General features: G+C 45.0%; 1 protein-coding gene across 1 annotated transcript; it reads left to right on the top strand.

The window, feature by feature from the left end:
* The first annotated feature begins 2,848 nt into the window (after nt 1-2,848).
* LOC120909565 (zinc finger protein 572-like) lies at nt 2,849-7,073 on the top strand. Its single transcript, XM_040321328.1, has 4 exons — nt 2,849-3,129; nt 3,210-3,407; nt 3,565-3,697; nt 5,248-7,073. Exons 1-4 carry the CDS (start codon nt 2,869-2,871, stop codon nt 6,132-6,134), a joined length of 1,479 nt encoding a protein of 492 aa, XP_040177262.1. The 5' UTR covers nt 2,849-2,868; the 3' UTR covers nt 6,135-7,073.
* Nucleotides 7,074-14,996: the final 7,923 nt, after the last annotated feature.

Genomic DNA, 14,996 nt, shown 5'->3' with positions numbered 1-14,996 from the left:
ACTGTGCCAATCAATTGTCACCACTGTGCCAATTGTCACCACTGTGGCCTTTAATTGTCGCCACTGTGCCAATTGCTGCCACTGTGCCCTTTAATTGTCACCACTGTGCCCATTGTCGCCACTGTGCCAATTGTCGCCACTGTGCCCTTTAATTGTCACCACTGTACCCATTTTCGCCACTGTGCCCATTGATGTCACTGTGCCCTTTATTGTCGCCACTGTGCCAATTGTCGCCACTGTGCCCATTATAGACCATATTCCTACCTGCTGCCTGGACAAGTAGAAGAATATATTTTGGGGTGTACTTCTTAGTATGTCTATGCTATGTGTTAGAAATAGCTTATAAATTGACAACTTTATTTAAATAAAATCAACATTTTAGTTTTCTTTTCTCCTTTTTCCAAAAAACTTGTGGAAAAAAGTGACATGTTCAAAAGACTCACTGAATATACAATAGGGTGTTTGCTTTCCAAAATGTTGTCATTTTGTGGATGTGTCCACTACCCTGGTGCTCCAGGGCCTTCAAAAATGTGATAGGTAGTCAGGAAATTAGATGTATAATTTATGCCCCTATAACACCTGAAGGTGGTCCTTGGATGTTGGACCTCTGTATGTGGCCAGGCTGTGGAAAGGTCTCATACATGTGGTATTGCCTTACTCAGGAGGTGTAACAGAATATATTTTAGGGGGTAATTGTTGATATGTTCATGCTGTGTGTTATAAGATATTTTTAAATTGACAACTTTGTGTAAGATTTCAAAAAGGCTCATTCTGCCTCATAGAAAATACGTTGGGGGTGTTTGCTTTCCAAATGGTAGTCATTGTGTGGGTGTTTCTACTGTCCTGACGCTCCAGGGTCTTCAAATATGTTATAGGTAGTCAGAAAATTTAAAGTGTAATTTATGCACCTAGAACGCCTGAAAGTTCTCCTTAAGTTTTGGGCCTCTCTATGTGGCTAGGCTGTGAAAAAGTTTTACACGTGGTATTGCCAAAATCCGGAAAAGTAGCAGAATGTATTTTGGGGTGTAATTGTTGGTATGTTCATGCTATGTATTAAAAATATCTTATAAATTGACTACTTTGTGTAAAAAAATATAGTTTTCTTTCCACATTTTTCAAAAACGTGTGGAAAAAAAATGTTCTAAAGGCTCATTAGGCCTCATAGAAAATACATTAGGGTGTTTTGCTTTCTAAATGGTGGTCATTTTGTGGATGTGTCCACTGTCCTGGTGCTCCAGGGCCTTCAAAAATGTGATAGGTAGGAAATTAGATTTATCATTTATGCCCCTAGAACACCTAAAGGTGGTGCTTGGATGTTGGGCCTCTGTATGTGGCCAGGCTGTGGAAAGGCCTCATACATGTGGTATTGCCTTACTCAGGAGGTGTAGCAGAATGTATTTTGGGGTCTAATTGTTATGTTCATGCTGTGTGTTAAAAATATCTTATAAATTGACAACTTTGTGTAAAAAAGTGGCCATCAAAATGTGATAGGTAGTCAGAAAGTTTGATGTGTCATTTATGCACCTAGAATGCCTGAAAGTTCTCTTTGGGTTTTGGGCCTCTCTGTGTGAACAGGCTGTAAAAAAAGTTTCACACACATGGTATTGCCAAACTCAGGAAAGGTAGCAGAATGTATTTTGGGGTGTAATTGTTGGTATGTTCATGCTATGTATTAAAAATATCTTATAAATTGACTACTTTGTGTAAAAAAAAATAGTTTTCTTTCCACATTTTTCAAAAACTTGTGGAAAAAATGACATGTTCAAAAGGCTCATTATGCCTCATAGAAAATACGTTAGGGTGTTTTTCTTTCCAAATGGTGGTCATTTTGTGGATGTGTCCACTGTCCTGGTGCTCCAGGGCCTTCAAAAATGTGATAGGTAGGAAATTAGATTTATCATTTATGCCCTTAGAACACCTGAAGGTGGTCCTTGGATGTTGGGCCTCTGTATGTGGCCAGGCTGTGGAAAGGCCTCATACATGTGGTATTGCCTTACTCAGGAGGAGCAGCAGAAGGTATTTTGGGGTGTAATTGTTGATATGTTCATGCTATGTGTTAAAAATAACTTATAAATTGACAACTTTGTATAAGACCCATTCTGCCTCATAGAAAATACATTGGGGTGTTTGCTTTCCAAATTGTGGTAATTTTGTGGGGTTTTCTACTGTCCTGGTGCTCCAGGGCCTTAAAAAATGTGATAGGTAGTCAGAAAGTTTGATGTGTAATTTATGCCCCTAGAATGCCTGAAGGTACTCCTTGGATTTTGGGCCTCTCTCACATGACATCACTCTTATCTCTATTAATAAGACACAGACCTGACCGGAGAGGTGAAGAGGATTTTGGGATTCTAACATGATATTCTATTGGTTCTCCAATACAGAAATTTCCTCCTATGAAGTCTGGTGATCATATGACCATCACAGTGCCTCCATGTGACTCCCTAAAACCTGAGAAACACAACATGAAGAAGATTCTAGAAGTCACCAAGAAGATGATGGAGCTGCTGACAGGAAAAGTCAGCGGTGCCGGGAATTCTGGGACATTATCCCGTAAAAGAAAAGGGAAGAATCTGGATGGTGACATCATGATGGACAATCAGCCGCCCCTCACATCACCGGGTAAGAGGAGACTTTATTGTAAAGGAGAGAGCAGTACGGAGGCTCCACCTAGATCCCCCATCATCTGATAAACACATAGAAACAATGTATTCAGTCAGTGTGTGTGTTTCCTACAGATGGATCCAGTAATGGGAACCCACCAGAGAGATGTCCCCGTCCTCAGGATTCCACACAGGAAGGTCACACCATCCCCCACCATCATCAGGTAGATGAGGAACAATTACTGGTGGTTATAAATGATATAAAAACATGTTTAATACAATGAATGTTTTTTTATATTTTCAGAGTGGGAACCTTAGTGATAGTGATAGTGATAGTGATAGTGATATTGATGTTAAAGAAGAGAATATGGAAGAGGATGAAGAGTATGGAGTGATGAAGGAGGTTTCAGATGGGCACAAGAATGTGATGGAGTCTTCTAGTAACAGAAACCCACCAAAGAGATGTCCCCGTCCTCTGTATTCCCGGGATTCTACACGGAAGGACCACACCATCCCCCACCATCATCAGGTAGGTGATCGAGTATTATTGGTAGTTATGATTTATACATAAGCATGTTTGTTAGAATTAATGTTTTATTATATATTCAGAGTGGAAACCTTGGAGGTCATAAAGTTGTTGTCAAAGACGAGTATATAGAGGAGGATGAGGAGTATGGAGTGATAAAGGAGCTTTCTGGAGGACGCAAGGATGTGATGGAACCACCTAGTAACAGAAACCCACCAGAGAGATGTCCCCGTCCTCTGTATTGCACACAGGGAGGTCAAACCAGCCCTCATCATGATCAGGTAGGTGGAGTTGAGGGTCGGGAACATAAAGTGATTGAACACTCTGACATGTGGAGACGATGTGTGGACTCTACAAGATGATATTTTCTATGTGATCTCACATTATAAATACTTCTATGTTACAGATGTTATTTTTATCCACATTCTGTTGTTTTAGGTTGAAGATCTGATTATGAAAGTTGAGGAAGAAGAAGAAGAGACGTATGTGAGGGATGATCAGCAATATACGGAGGAGGCTGGGATGACAAGGACAATCATAGGGGAGGACACTCCTGCAGAGATCAGCACAGGTGACCCATAATATATTCTTCTCTCTGCTCTGTTACTGCTCACTGATTGGTCCAGAGTAGGGCGGGAGCTGAGTGATATCAGCCAATAATAGGTTGATAATGGTCCCCTCCCTGTACTGATGCCCCTCTTGGGGTTCATCTGGCAGTATTAGGTTGTGTCACTCCTAGTTACAGTAGCACAGATATGATAACACAGATTGAGACTTTCTTAGGTCGGTTCCTCTTCTTCCAGCAGACTTCTAGATACATGTTACCGTAAAACTTTATTACCAGTCTTGTTGGGATCTTAACCACTTAAGACCCGGACCGAAATGCAGCTAAAGGACCTTGCCCCTTTTTGTGATTCGGCACTGCGTCGCTTTAACTGACAATTGCGCGGTCGTGCGACGTGGCTCCTAAACAAAATTGGCGTCCTTTTTTCCCCACAAATAGAGCTTTCTTTTGGTGGTATTTGATCATGTCTGCGGTTTTTATTTTTTGCGCTATAAACAAAAATAGAGCGACAATTTTTAAAAAAATGCAATATTTTTTACCCTTAGCTATAATAAATATCCCCAAAAAATATCGGAAAAAAACAATTGTTTTCCTCAGTTTAGACCGATACGTATTCTTCTACATATTTTTGGTAAAAAAAAATCGCAAAAAGCGTTTATCGATTGGTTTGCGCAAAATTTATAGCGTTTACAAAATAGGGGATAGTTTTATTGCATTTTCATTAATAATTTTTTTTTTACTACTAATGGCGGCGATCAGCGATTTTTTTCGTGACCGCGACATTGTGGCGGACACTTCGGACAATTTTGACACATTTTTGGGACAACTGTCATTTTCACAGCAAAAAATGCTATAAAAATGCACTGATTACTGTGAAAATGACAATTGCAGTTTGGGAGTTAACCACTAGGGGCGCTAAGGGGTTAAGTGTGACCTCATATGTGTTTATAACTGTAGGGGGGCGGGGCTTGACGTGTGACGTCATTGATCGTCTTTCCCTATATCAGGGAACACACAATCGATGATGGCGCCACAGTGAAGAACGGGGAAGCTGTGTTTACACACATCTCTCCTCGTTCTTCAGCTCCGGGGACCGATCGCGGGACTCCATCGGTGATCGGGTCCTGCGGCCGCGGTCACAGAGCTTCGGACCGGAAGCTGGGCACTTAAAGAGGACGTACATGTACGTGCTTGTGCCCAGCCGTGCCATTCTGCCGACGTATATGTGCGGGAGGCGGTCCTTAAGTGGTTAAAGGAACCTATTTACAAAATAAAAAACAAACCTTTCCAACCCCTTTAAACCCAGGCTTGTGGTTGTGTAAAGAGCACGCCCCTTCCCAGTCCCCATTGGTTCCTGCTCTTCTGACAAGGCTGTGTAAATGTAGAAGTGATCTGGGAGGAGGACCAAAGGTTCTTTGATGGGGGGAAGAGTCCCAGCTGGTTGGGACCTCCACAGAGAACATCTCCTCACTCATATCTACCTGATCCAGATGGAATCTTGATGGAAGTGAACTAACCCTCTCAGATATATTGACAACGTTTTTCTATTTTTCCAGGACACGCCATGGAGAAACCCTCAAAGGATCGCCCCATTTTGTGGAGAATACGAGACAAGGACGCCTCAGGAGATTGTGTCGGGGAAAACAGCTCCACTATGGATGGAGGACTTCACGGTGTGGACAGACCATGGAATCCCTCTGAGTTTGAGAATCCATGCGCTGTGTGGGATGGTTCTGGAATTCCGGGGGAGGAGACATTTTCCTGTCCTGAATTTGGGGAAAGTTTTTTTTCTGAATTAAGATTTTCTGTACATCAGAGGTCTCACACGGGGGAGAAGCTTCATTCCTGTCCCGAGTGCGGAAAATGTTTTCCTCGTAAGTCGACGCTGGTCATACATCAGAGGTCTCACACGGGGGAGAAGCCGTATTCCTGCCCCGAGTGCGAGAGAAGTTTTTCGCAGAAATCAAACCTTATCACACATCAGAGATCTCACACGGGGGAGAAGCCGCATACCTGCCCCGAGTGCGGCAAATGCTTCTCACATAGGACCAGCTTCTACAGACATCAGTTGATACACGCGAGCGAGAAGCCATTTTCCTGCCCTATGTGCGATAAATGTTTTGCCCGGCAAGTAGACCTCGTTATGCATCAAAGATGTCACACAAGGGAGAGGCCTTATACCTGCCCTGAGTGCGGGAAATGTTTTGCGCGGCAATTAGACCTCGATATGCATCAGAGAACCCACACAGGTGAGAAGCCCTTTCCCTGTCCCGAGTGCGGGAAATGTTTCGGACAGAAATCGGTACTCGTCAGGCACCAGAAATCTCACACGGGGGAGAGGCCATACTCCTGCTTTGAGTGCGGGAAATGTTTTGGACAGAAATCAGTACTCGTCAGACATCAAAGATCTCACACGGGTGAGAAACCGCAAAACCTGCCCTGAGTGCGGGAAATCTTTTCCATGGAAATCAGACCTCATTATGCATCAAAGAACTCGCGCAAGTGAGAAGCCGTATTCCTGCTCTGAGTGCGGGAAACCTTTTGGACAGAAATCAACACTTGTCAGACTTCAAATCATGTTCTTGCCCTGAGTGTGGGAAATGTTTTTCATGGCAATTAGACCTCAATATGCATCAAAGAACTCACACAGAGAAGCCGTTTTTCTGTCCAAAGTGCGGGAAACATTTTGGAAAGAAATCAGTATTTGTTAGGCATCAAAGAACTCGCATATGGGAGAAACCGTAGAACCTTCCCTGAGTGCGGGAAATGTTTTCCATGGAAATTAGACCTTGTTATGAATCAAAGATCTCACGCAGGGGAGAAACTGTATTCCTGCCCTGAGTGCTGGAAATGTTTTTCATAGACGTCTGGTCTTGTGAAACATCAGAGAACTCGCACAACCCTCAAGGTGTATTATTGTCCTGAGTGAGGGAAATGCCTTCTACACTATATTACCAAAAGTATTGGGACGCCTGCGCTTGACACGCGCATGAACTTTAATGACATCCCAGTCTTAGTCCGTAGGGTTCAATATTGAGTTGGCCCCGCCCTTTGCAGCTCAGTTGGCCTCAGATTTATCCTTATCCCTCAAAGTCTTTCTGAAGAAGTGGGTTTATCCCACGAAACGCGTTTGAGGCACAACTGTATAAGGACCTCCCAATGTACACTAGATTGTCAAAAGTATTGGGACGCCTGCCTTTACACGCACATGAACTTTAATGGCATCCCAGTCTTAGTCCGTAGGGTTCAATATTGAGTTGGCCTCAGATTTATCTTTATCCCTTGAAGTCTTTCTGAAGAAGTGGGTTTATCCCACGAAACGCGTTTGAGGCACAACTGTATAAGGACCTCCCAATGTACACTAGATTGTCAAAAGTATTGGGACGCCAGCCTTCACACACACATGAACTTTAATGGCATCCCAGTCTTAGTCCGTAGGGTTCAATATTGAGTTGGTCCACCCTTTGCAGCTATGACAGCTCCAACTCTTCTGGGAAAGCTGTCCACAAGGTTTAGGAGGGTGTCTATGGGAATGTTTGACCACTGGCCTGGCTCGCAATCTCTGCTAATTCATCCCGAAGGTGTTCTATCGGGTTGATAGACCAGTGCAGACCAGACAAGTTCCTCCACCCCAAACTCGCTCATCCATGTCTTTATGGACCTTGCTTTGTGCACTGGTCCAAATCTTTTGGTGGAGGGGGGATTATGAGCTTGACCCCTTAGCTCCAGTGAAGGGAACTCTTAAGGTGTCAGCATACCAAGACATTTTGGACAATTTCATGCTCCCAACTTTGTGGGAACAGTTTGGGGACGGCCCCTTTCCTGTTCCAACATGACTGCCCACCAGTGCACACAGCAAGGTCCAGCAGATCTTCAGCAGAAGCTTCAATGGAAGACGTCATTGTGGTTATGGATAAGCCGAACACACCTGGTTTGGGTTTAGATTGGTTCAGGCCAAGCATGTTAAACGTTGGGCTGCCGAATCCAATCCCGATGAAGTCAACAGTAGCCAAATCCGTTTTCTCAATTTTTTTCCCTTTTGCCAAGGGATTGGCAAAAAAAGGCGATTAGGGGACTTGGCACTGTACCAATGCAACAAAAAATGTAATAATATTTGAGGTCATTGGTAAAGTCAACTGGGAACTGGCAGAAACTATCATCTATACTCCTTTCCGGTACTAGTATTTACAATTTACGGCTGTTTTTCTATTCCGGCCTCTATATTCCATATAAATAGTTGGCAAAAATGTCATTGTATTTTGGCATGGCTCAGATTTACCTTTTCATTATTGTTATTTTTGGGGGTTGATCCATGTCTTGTATATATCCCCTTGGTATATTTTAGAATTGTATTAATAAATATTGTTGTATAGTTGTATAGACAGTGTTACAGTGCTGGGTCCTACCACAGTGTTAGTTTAGGGAAAACCGCAAACGGGTTTTAAGGTTGAGTATGAAGCTCCAGAGGATTATTTCTGGGGGGGGAGACTGGCTAGTCAGTGTTAACCGGGTTTTGTAATCCCGGATCGGAGTCCGGAGCTTGGAGACTTTATAGAGGTTTGGGTGGGAAGAAGTTATCATTTCTGTGTCCAGGTCTTACTGGAGACCAAGTTGTGTGGGTATGAAGATGTCCAGGCTCGTTATGAGGCATGCTTGAGCTTAGGGCTCCCATTTTGGAGGCAGGGCCCTGTCTCCAGAAGATTATTTTTGAGTGGTAGTCAGCATTAACCAGGTTTTTTAATCCCGGAATGGCGTATGGAGCTTGGAGTCTCTAAAGAGATTTGGGTGGGAAGAAGTCTCCAATCCTGTATCCAGGTCCTATTGGAGACCTGGACACAGGTTTTGTAATCTCAGATCGGAGTCCGGAGCTTGGAGGCTTTATAGAGGTTTGGGTGGGAAGAAGTCTTCATTTGCATGTCCAGGTCTTACTGGAGACCAAGTTGTGTGGGTATGAAGGTGTCCAGGCTCGTTATGAGGCATGATTGAGCTTAGGGCTCCCATTTAGTAGACAGAGCTCTGTCTCCCGAGGATTATTTCTGAGTGGGAAAGACTGGCTAGTCAGTGTTAACTGGGTTTTGTAATCCCGGATCGGAGTCCGGAGCTTGGAGACTTTATAGAGGTTTGGGTGGGAAGAAGTTATCATTTCCGTGTCCAGGTCTTACGGGAGACCAAGTTGTGTGGGTATGAAGGTGTCCAGGCTTGTTAGGAGGCAAGCTTGAGCTCAGGGCTCCCATTTTAGAGACAGAGCTTTGTCTCCAGATGATTATTTCTAGCTAGTGTTAACCAGGTTTTCTAATCTCCCGTGGGGTCTGGAGCTTGGAGACTTTTTTTTTTTTGAATCAAAAAGCAAGTTTATTGTATACAGATAGGAATACAATCATATAATTGTACACAGACAGATCAACATTATTTGCAGTTTACAGGGAAGAATCAGGATATAATCCTATATCCAACATATCCATAAACAGTACAATCATGAGAAAATGTTATACTTTACAGTACTGCATGTCATATGTAGCATCACCCTGGGAAACGTAATCTGACTGTGTGCAGATGCATCCAACTGCAATCTCAGGAGGTAAAAGAAAGTGAAATAAACTAAAGTTGGAAGGAAAGGGAGGAGGGTAAATAGGAGAGAAAGAGGAAAGAAAAGAGAAGAAGAGGAAAGAAAAAGAAAGAGAAAGAAAGAAAAAGAAAGAAAGAAAGATAAAGAAAGAAAGAAAGAAAGCTGTGGACCTCTATCATATTCTCCGTGCCTTTTTAGGTTCTCCAATAAATGATGTAGCATGTTCCTCTCTCTCTCCCCACCCGCAGCACCATCACACTCCCTTTCACTAAAGTAAGATACTCTATCCCTGTAGCAATCTGTCTCTCACCAATTGCAAGGGACCCAGTCCCGGTACATCCAGCCATGGCTGCCACATAGAGTAAAACTTTTTTAAGGCACCCCGGTGTTGATATGTTAGTTTCTCACGTATTAAAATATTGTTAGCCTGTTTCACCCATTGCGCACCCGTTGGTACCCTAGGGGTGATCCATAGTTTAGCAATCTCCTTGCGGGCAAGATAAAGCAGTCGTAGCACTGCAGTATGGCCATTTGGTGACAGGTCAGGTAGTTCCAAGGCACCAAGGAGGCAGACCACTGGGTCAGTAAGAACTGGTATCTGAAACACCTGAGCTATAGTATCCAGAACAAATTTCCAATACCGAAATAGTTTGGGGCACTTCCACATCATATGCAGCAGATCTCCATTTTGTGCGGTGCATTTAGGGCACAAGGGGGTGTCTCTAAAGCCCCACTTGTGTAGCCTAGCCGGGGTCCTGTACACCCTGTGTAGTAGATATAAGTGGGACAGTCTCTGGGAAGCAGAGACTGAGACTAAGGGGGCAGATGTCAGACACAACTCCCAGGTTTCCCCGTCTATAGGTCCCAAGTCACGCTCCCACCCACGTCTACAAGGAAGTTTACTGGCATCATGTGTATGTTGAAGTAGCCTTGCATAGACCCGTGAAATCATGCCATTTCTATCCTCCGTGGAGAGCACATCTCTCATCAACGGGTGTGCTGTCACAACTAACGGGGAGAGTCTACTCTCGCACTGTACTGCGTGTCTCAACTGTAGATATTGATAGAATTGAGTGTTATGTAAGCCAAAGTCCTCTTTCATGGCAGCAAAAGTTTTAAAGACATTACCAGAGAACAACTGGGTGACATAATGTATCCCTAGCATCTCCCATGAGCCGAAGCCCTTCAGAATAAAGAGTTCCCCCAGGTATTTATTTCTCCAGATTGGAGTGAACTGGCAGATTGATTTAAGTTTAAAAATACTTCTCACATACTTCCATAGTTTGTTCAACAGGCCTATTGTGGGAAAAGTATCAGGGAACTGGGTAAGACCAGCCTCCAGATACACCAGAGCCGGGAGAGCCGAATCCACCGGGACCATCAGTGACCTAATCGGGTCAGAGCTATCTACCACTCCCCAGTTGCCAAGATGTTGGAGTTGCGAGGCTATAAAATAGAATCTAGAGTGTGGGACTGCTAAACCCCCCTGGTCTTTTGTGAGCTGCAGTGAGTGTAGACTAATACGAGGTGATTTACCCCCCCAAATTAATTCCCTAAACTGAGAGTCTATCCGAGTAAACCATCTATGAGTGATCCAGATTGGGGAATTGTGAAAGATGTATAGGAGCTGAGGCGCCCATACCATCTTAATGAGGTTGACCCTACCAGTCACAGATAGTGGCAACTTCCTCCAGGCTGAACATTTTAGGCGGAGTTTCTGTAGCAATGGTGACAGGTTTTTGTCTAGGTAGTTAAGCGGGAATGGCGTGACTTGTATGCCCAAATATCGAAATTCATCCACCACAGCGATGTCCCTTGCGCACTCAGGCAATGGACCCGGCAGGGGATCTAAGGGCATAAGAACAGATTTGTTCCAATTGATAGTGAAACCCGAGAGCTGACCGAAGCCAGCAATCAGGTTCATGACATTTTGTAGAGAGTTGTCTGTGTCTCCCAGGTATATCAGAGTGTCATCAGCGTAGAGGGAAACCACATCTTTCCTAGGCCCTCTCTGAAACCCCACTATGTCCTGCATGTGCCTGATATGTATGGCCAATGGTTCGAGAGCCAGGGCAAACAGCAGGGGCGACAAAGGGCACCCCTGCCGAGTGCCCCTAGCGAGATGAAAGGGTTCTGATACTTCCCCATTGATGCGCATTCTCGCCGTCGGGGAGCTATACAGGAGCTGAACCCATTTCAAAAATGTGGGCCCCACCCCAAACCGAGCCAGGACCTCCCAAAGATAGGGCCATTCTACGCTGTCGAACGCCTTGGCGGCGTCCAACGATAGAACCGCCCTGTTACCCACATTATCTGGGGGGATTTGTAAGTTCAGGAAGAGTCTGCGCAGATTCTGTGAGGTAGACCTCGTTGGAATAAATCCAGACTGATCCCTGTGAATCACCTTTTGTATACATTTCGCCAACCTGCTAGCCAGAGCCCTGGCCAACAGCTTGACATCACATGTCAGAAGCGAAATTGGCCTGTAGGAGTCCGGTGACAAGGGTTCCTTACCGGGCTTCAGCAGAACCGAGCTTGGAGACTTTAAAGAGATTTGTATGGGAAGAAGTCTCCAGTCCTGTGTTCGGGTCTTATTGAAGATCTGTGGTTTGCTTGGGTATGTAGGTGTGCATGCTTGTTATAAGCCAAGCCTGAGCTCAGGGCTCCCATTTTGGAGACAAGGCCCTGCATCCAGACAATTTATTATTTTCAGTGTACAAGAGTAGCTAGTCAATGTTAACCAGGTTTTGTAATCCCGCATACGGTTCTGGAGCTTGGAGACTTTGCAGAGGTTTGGGTGGGAAGAAGTTTCCAGTATCCAGGTCTTACTGGGGCCCTGCAGGTATTGTGGGTATAAAGGTGTGCATGCTCGTTATAAGCCAAGCCCAAGCATAGCTCACGGCTCCTATTTTGAAGACAAAGCTCTGTCTCTAGGTCAATATTTCTGAGTAGAGAAGACTGGCTAGTCATTTTTAACCAGGTTTTGTAATCCCGGATCTGGGTCTGGAGCATGGAGACTTTAAAGAGATTTGGGTGGGAATAAGTCTCTACTCTTGTGTTCAGGTCTTACCTGCAAGTTGTGTGGGTTGTTATAAGCCAAGCCTGAACTCAGGGGCTCCAATTTTAAAGAGAGGGAGCTGTGTCTCCAGACAATTATTTCTGAGTGGAGATGATTTATTAGACATTGTTAACTGGATTTTGTAATCCGAGGACAGGGTCTGGAGCTTGAAAAAAGGTTCGGGTGGGAGGAAGTCTCCAACCCTGTGTCCAGGTCATACTTGAGACCTGCATGTTGTGTAGGTAGGCAGGGGTGCATGTTCGTTATAAGCCAAGCCCACGCTCCTATTTTGAAGACAAAGCCCTGGCTCCAGGTCATTATTTCTGAGTAGAGAAGACTGGCTAGCTAGTGTTAACCAGGTTTTGTAATCTCTTGTGGGGTCTGGAGCTTGGAGGCTTTAAAGAGATTTGTATGGGAAGAAGTCTCCAGTCCTGTGTTCAGGTCTTACTGGAGACCTGCACTTTGTGTGGGTATAAAGGTGTCCAGGCTCATTTATAAGCCAAGCCTGAGTTCAGGGCTCACATTTTTAAGAGAGAGAGAGCCGTGTCTCCAGACAGTTATTTCTGAGTGGAGAGGACTTATTCAGTGTTAACCAGGTTTTGTAATCCTGTTCAGCCGCTTGACTGTTCCTACAGGCAATGGGAGGGGACAACCCCCCTCTCGCTTCCCTCCGGGGCTTCTCTGGGCTCTCCCGTGTCATCGGGGACCCGGACAAAGGATCTGCTGCTGCCGGATGAAGAGCGTAAAGATTTCCGGTGACAAGATGGTCATCTCTATGACCATCGGAGGCCCGGGCGCAACGTTATGACGTCACCTCCGGGCCGCAGATGTCAATTGTCAACAAAGCGGCGATCTCGGCTGTAAAGCATCAGATCTTTAACTTTTTTTTATCTGATCTTCTAGCCTGGAGGAGAGATGTGCAAAAGATCTGACTGATGGTCACCAGTCATCTCTATGACTGTCGGAGGCCTTATCATGCCACGTCCAGGCCGCGGATGTCAGCAAAGCGGCGATCTTTGGCTTATAAATGGGTCTGGAGCTTGGATGCTTTTCCGACGCGAAAAAAAAAACCACATGCTCGTAATGAATTTGACGCATGCTCGGAATCATCGAACTTAATTTTTCTCGGCTCGTTGTAGTGTTGTACGTCACTGCGTTCTTGACGGTCGGAATTTGGTGTGACCGTGTGTATGCAACACAAGTTTGAGCGAACATTCCGTTGGAAAAAAAAATCCACGGTTTTCTTGTCGGAATTTCCAATCGTGTGTACGCGGCATAAGAGACGCTGCCAAGGGAGCCCGGTGGTTGTCTTGGCTAGGGGATTTCCTCTGCGTTTTTCGGTTGGCTGTTTGCTTTGTGAAGCTAAACCCCCTGTGTGGGCCACTTTATGTGAACCTTTCCTTTCATTTTGTTTTCATTTCTATTAGAACAGAGTACTCAAAAGAGTAGTAGTACACATAGCTGTGAACGCCGTCCTATGTATCACTTGGAAGACAAGAATCAACGTAGTGTACATTGTAAATTTATAGCAATTAGAAAACCACTGTAGATAACGCAATGTAATGCAATGTAGTACTAGTCATAGCGTCAATAGGTGAAAGCACATCTTCCACAAACATTAACCGATGTTCCTTAACACTCAAAATAACAATTTAACGATCCAAACCAGGAAATACCTGAGAGGAGAATAAGAACGGTAACAAATCGAGGAAAGGAATAGTTACGGAAAAGAGAAGAGTCGGAAGTTGGAGGAGCACCACCATCCACTACGCCAGACCGTATTCTAGTTTCTATAGAGATAATGTATCCATGGATCCCGTGTTTTACCAAAATAAATACATTTTGTAATTAGGAACTGCTGTTAATTTCTCTTTTTTTTTTGTATAATCTTTATTTTATATTTTCAAGATAACATACCGTATATACTCGAGTATAAGCCGACCCGAATATAAACCCAGGCACCTAATTTTACCACAAAAAAATGGGAAAACGTATTGACTCGAGTATAAGACTAGGGTGTCCATCTGCATGCCTCACTGTGTCCATGCCTCACTGTCAGGGCTGGACTGGGACAGAAATTTGGCCCTGGACTTCATCCAGACTGGCCCACTTTGACAGGTCTCTCCTATGGCGGCCGGACAACTTACGCACCCCCCCCCCCCCCCCCGGCCACCCAAGCCCCCTCTCCCCCTTCACTAGCCATTCTACTTTATTAGAGTAGAACGGCTGGTACTCTTATAGGCAGTACCAGTGGGGAAGCTAGACATTATTTCACCCGGGGCAAAGAATCAGTTTGGTGCCCCCCTTATGGGATAAGATTAGGCAGAAGTGAGAAACTCCCAGGCCATAGCTGTTGAGTCAGCTGTCTGTCCCCTCCCCCCATGCTCCTCTGTCATCCCCCCTGCTCCTCCCCCTGCTTCTTTGTTCCCCCCAGGTGAGCGCTACAGGGAGAGGGAGGGGGGCGGCGGTCCGCTGTCACTGAAGCGGGCCCACTGAGCCAATCAGCCCACCGGGAAACTCCCTGTAGTCCCAATGGCCAATCCATCCCTGCTCACTGTGCCCATGCCTCACTATGCCCATGCCTCACTGTGTCCATGCCCCACTGTGCCCATGCCTCACTGTGCCCATGCCTCACTGTGTCCATGACGACTAACGTTTAACATAGGAGTCTATGGAAGGGG

This window comes from Rana temporaria, chromosome 8, assembly GCF_905171775.1.
Source record: "Rana temporaria chromosome 8, aRanTem1.1, whole genome shotgun sequence".
NCBI lineage: Eukaryota > Metazoa > Chordata > Amphibia > Anura > Ranidae > Rana > Rana temporaria.
Note: the sequence above shows the minus strand (reverse complement) of the source record. Positions and strands in the feature narration are given on the sequence as shown.

What these genes read in the sequence shown, in the direction of transcription:
- LOC120909565 (XM_040321328.1), top strand. Translation starts at nt 2,869, where the DNA reads ATGTTTAATACAATGAATGTTTTTTTATATTTTCAGAGTGGGAACCTT. An exon ending in CCAGCCCTCATCATGATCAG is followed by an intron (nt 3,408 to 3,564) that starts GTAGGTGGAGTT and finishes CTGTTGTTTTAG; the next exon opens with GTTGAAGATCTGATTATGAA. An exon ending in TCCTGCAGAGATCAGCACAG is followed by an intron (nt 3,698 to 5,247) that starts GTGACCCATAAT and finishes CTATTTTTCCAG; the next exon opens with GACACGCCATGGAGAAACCC.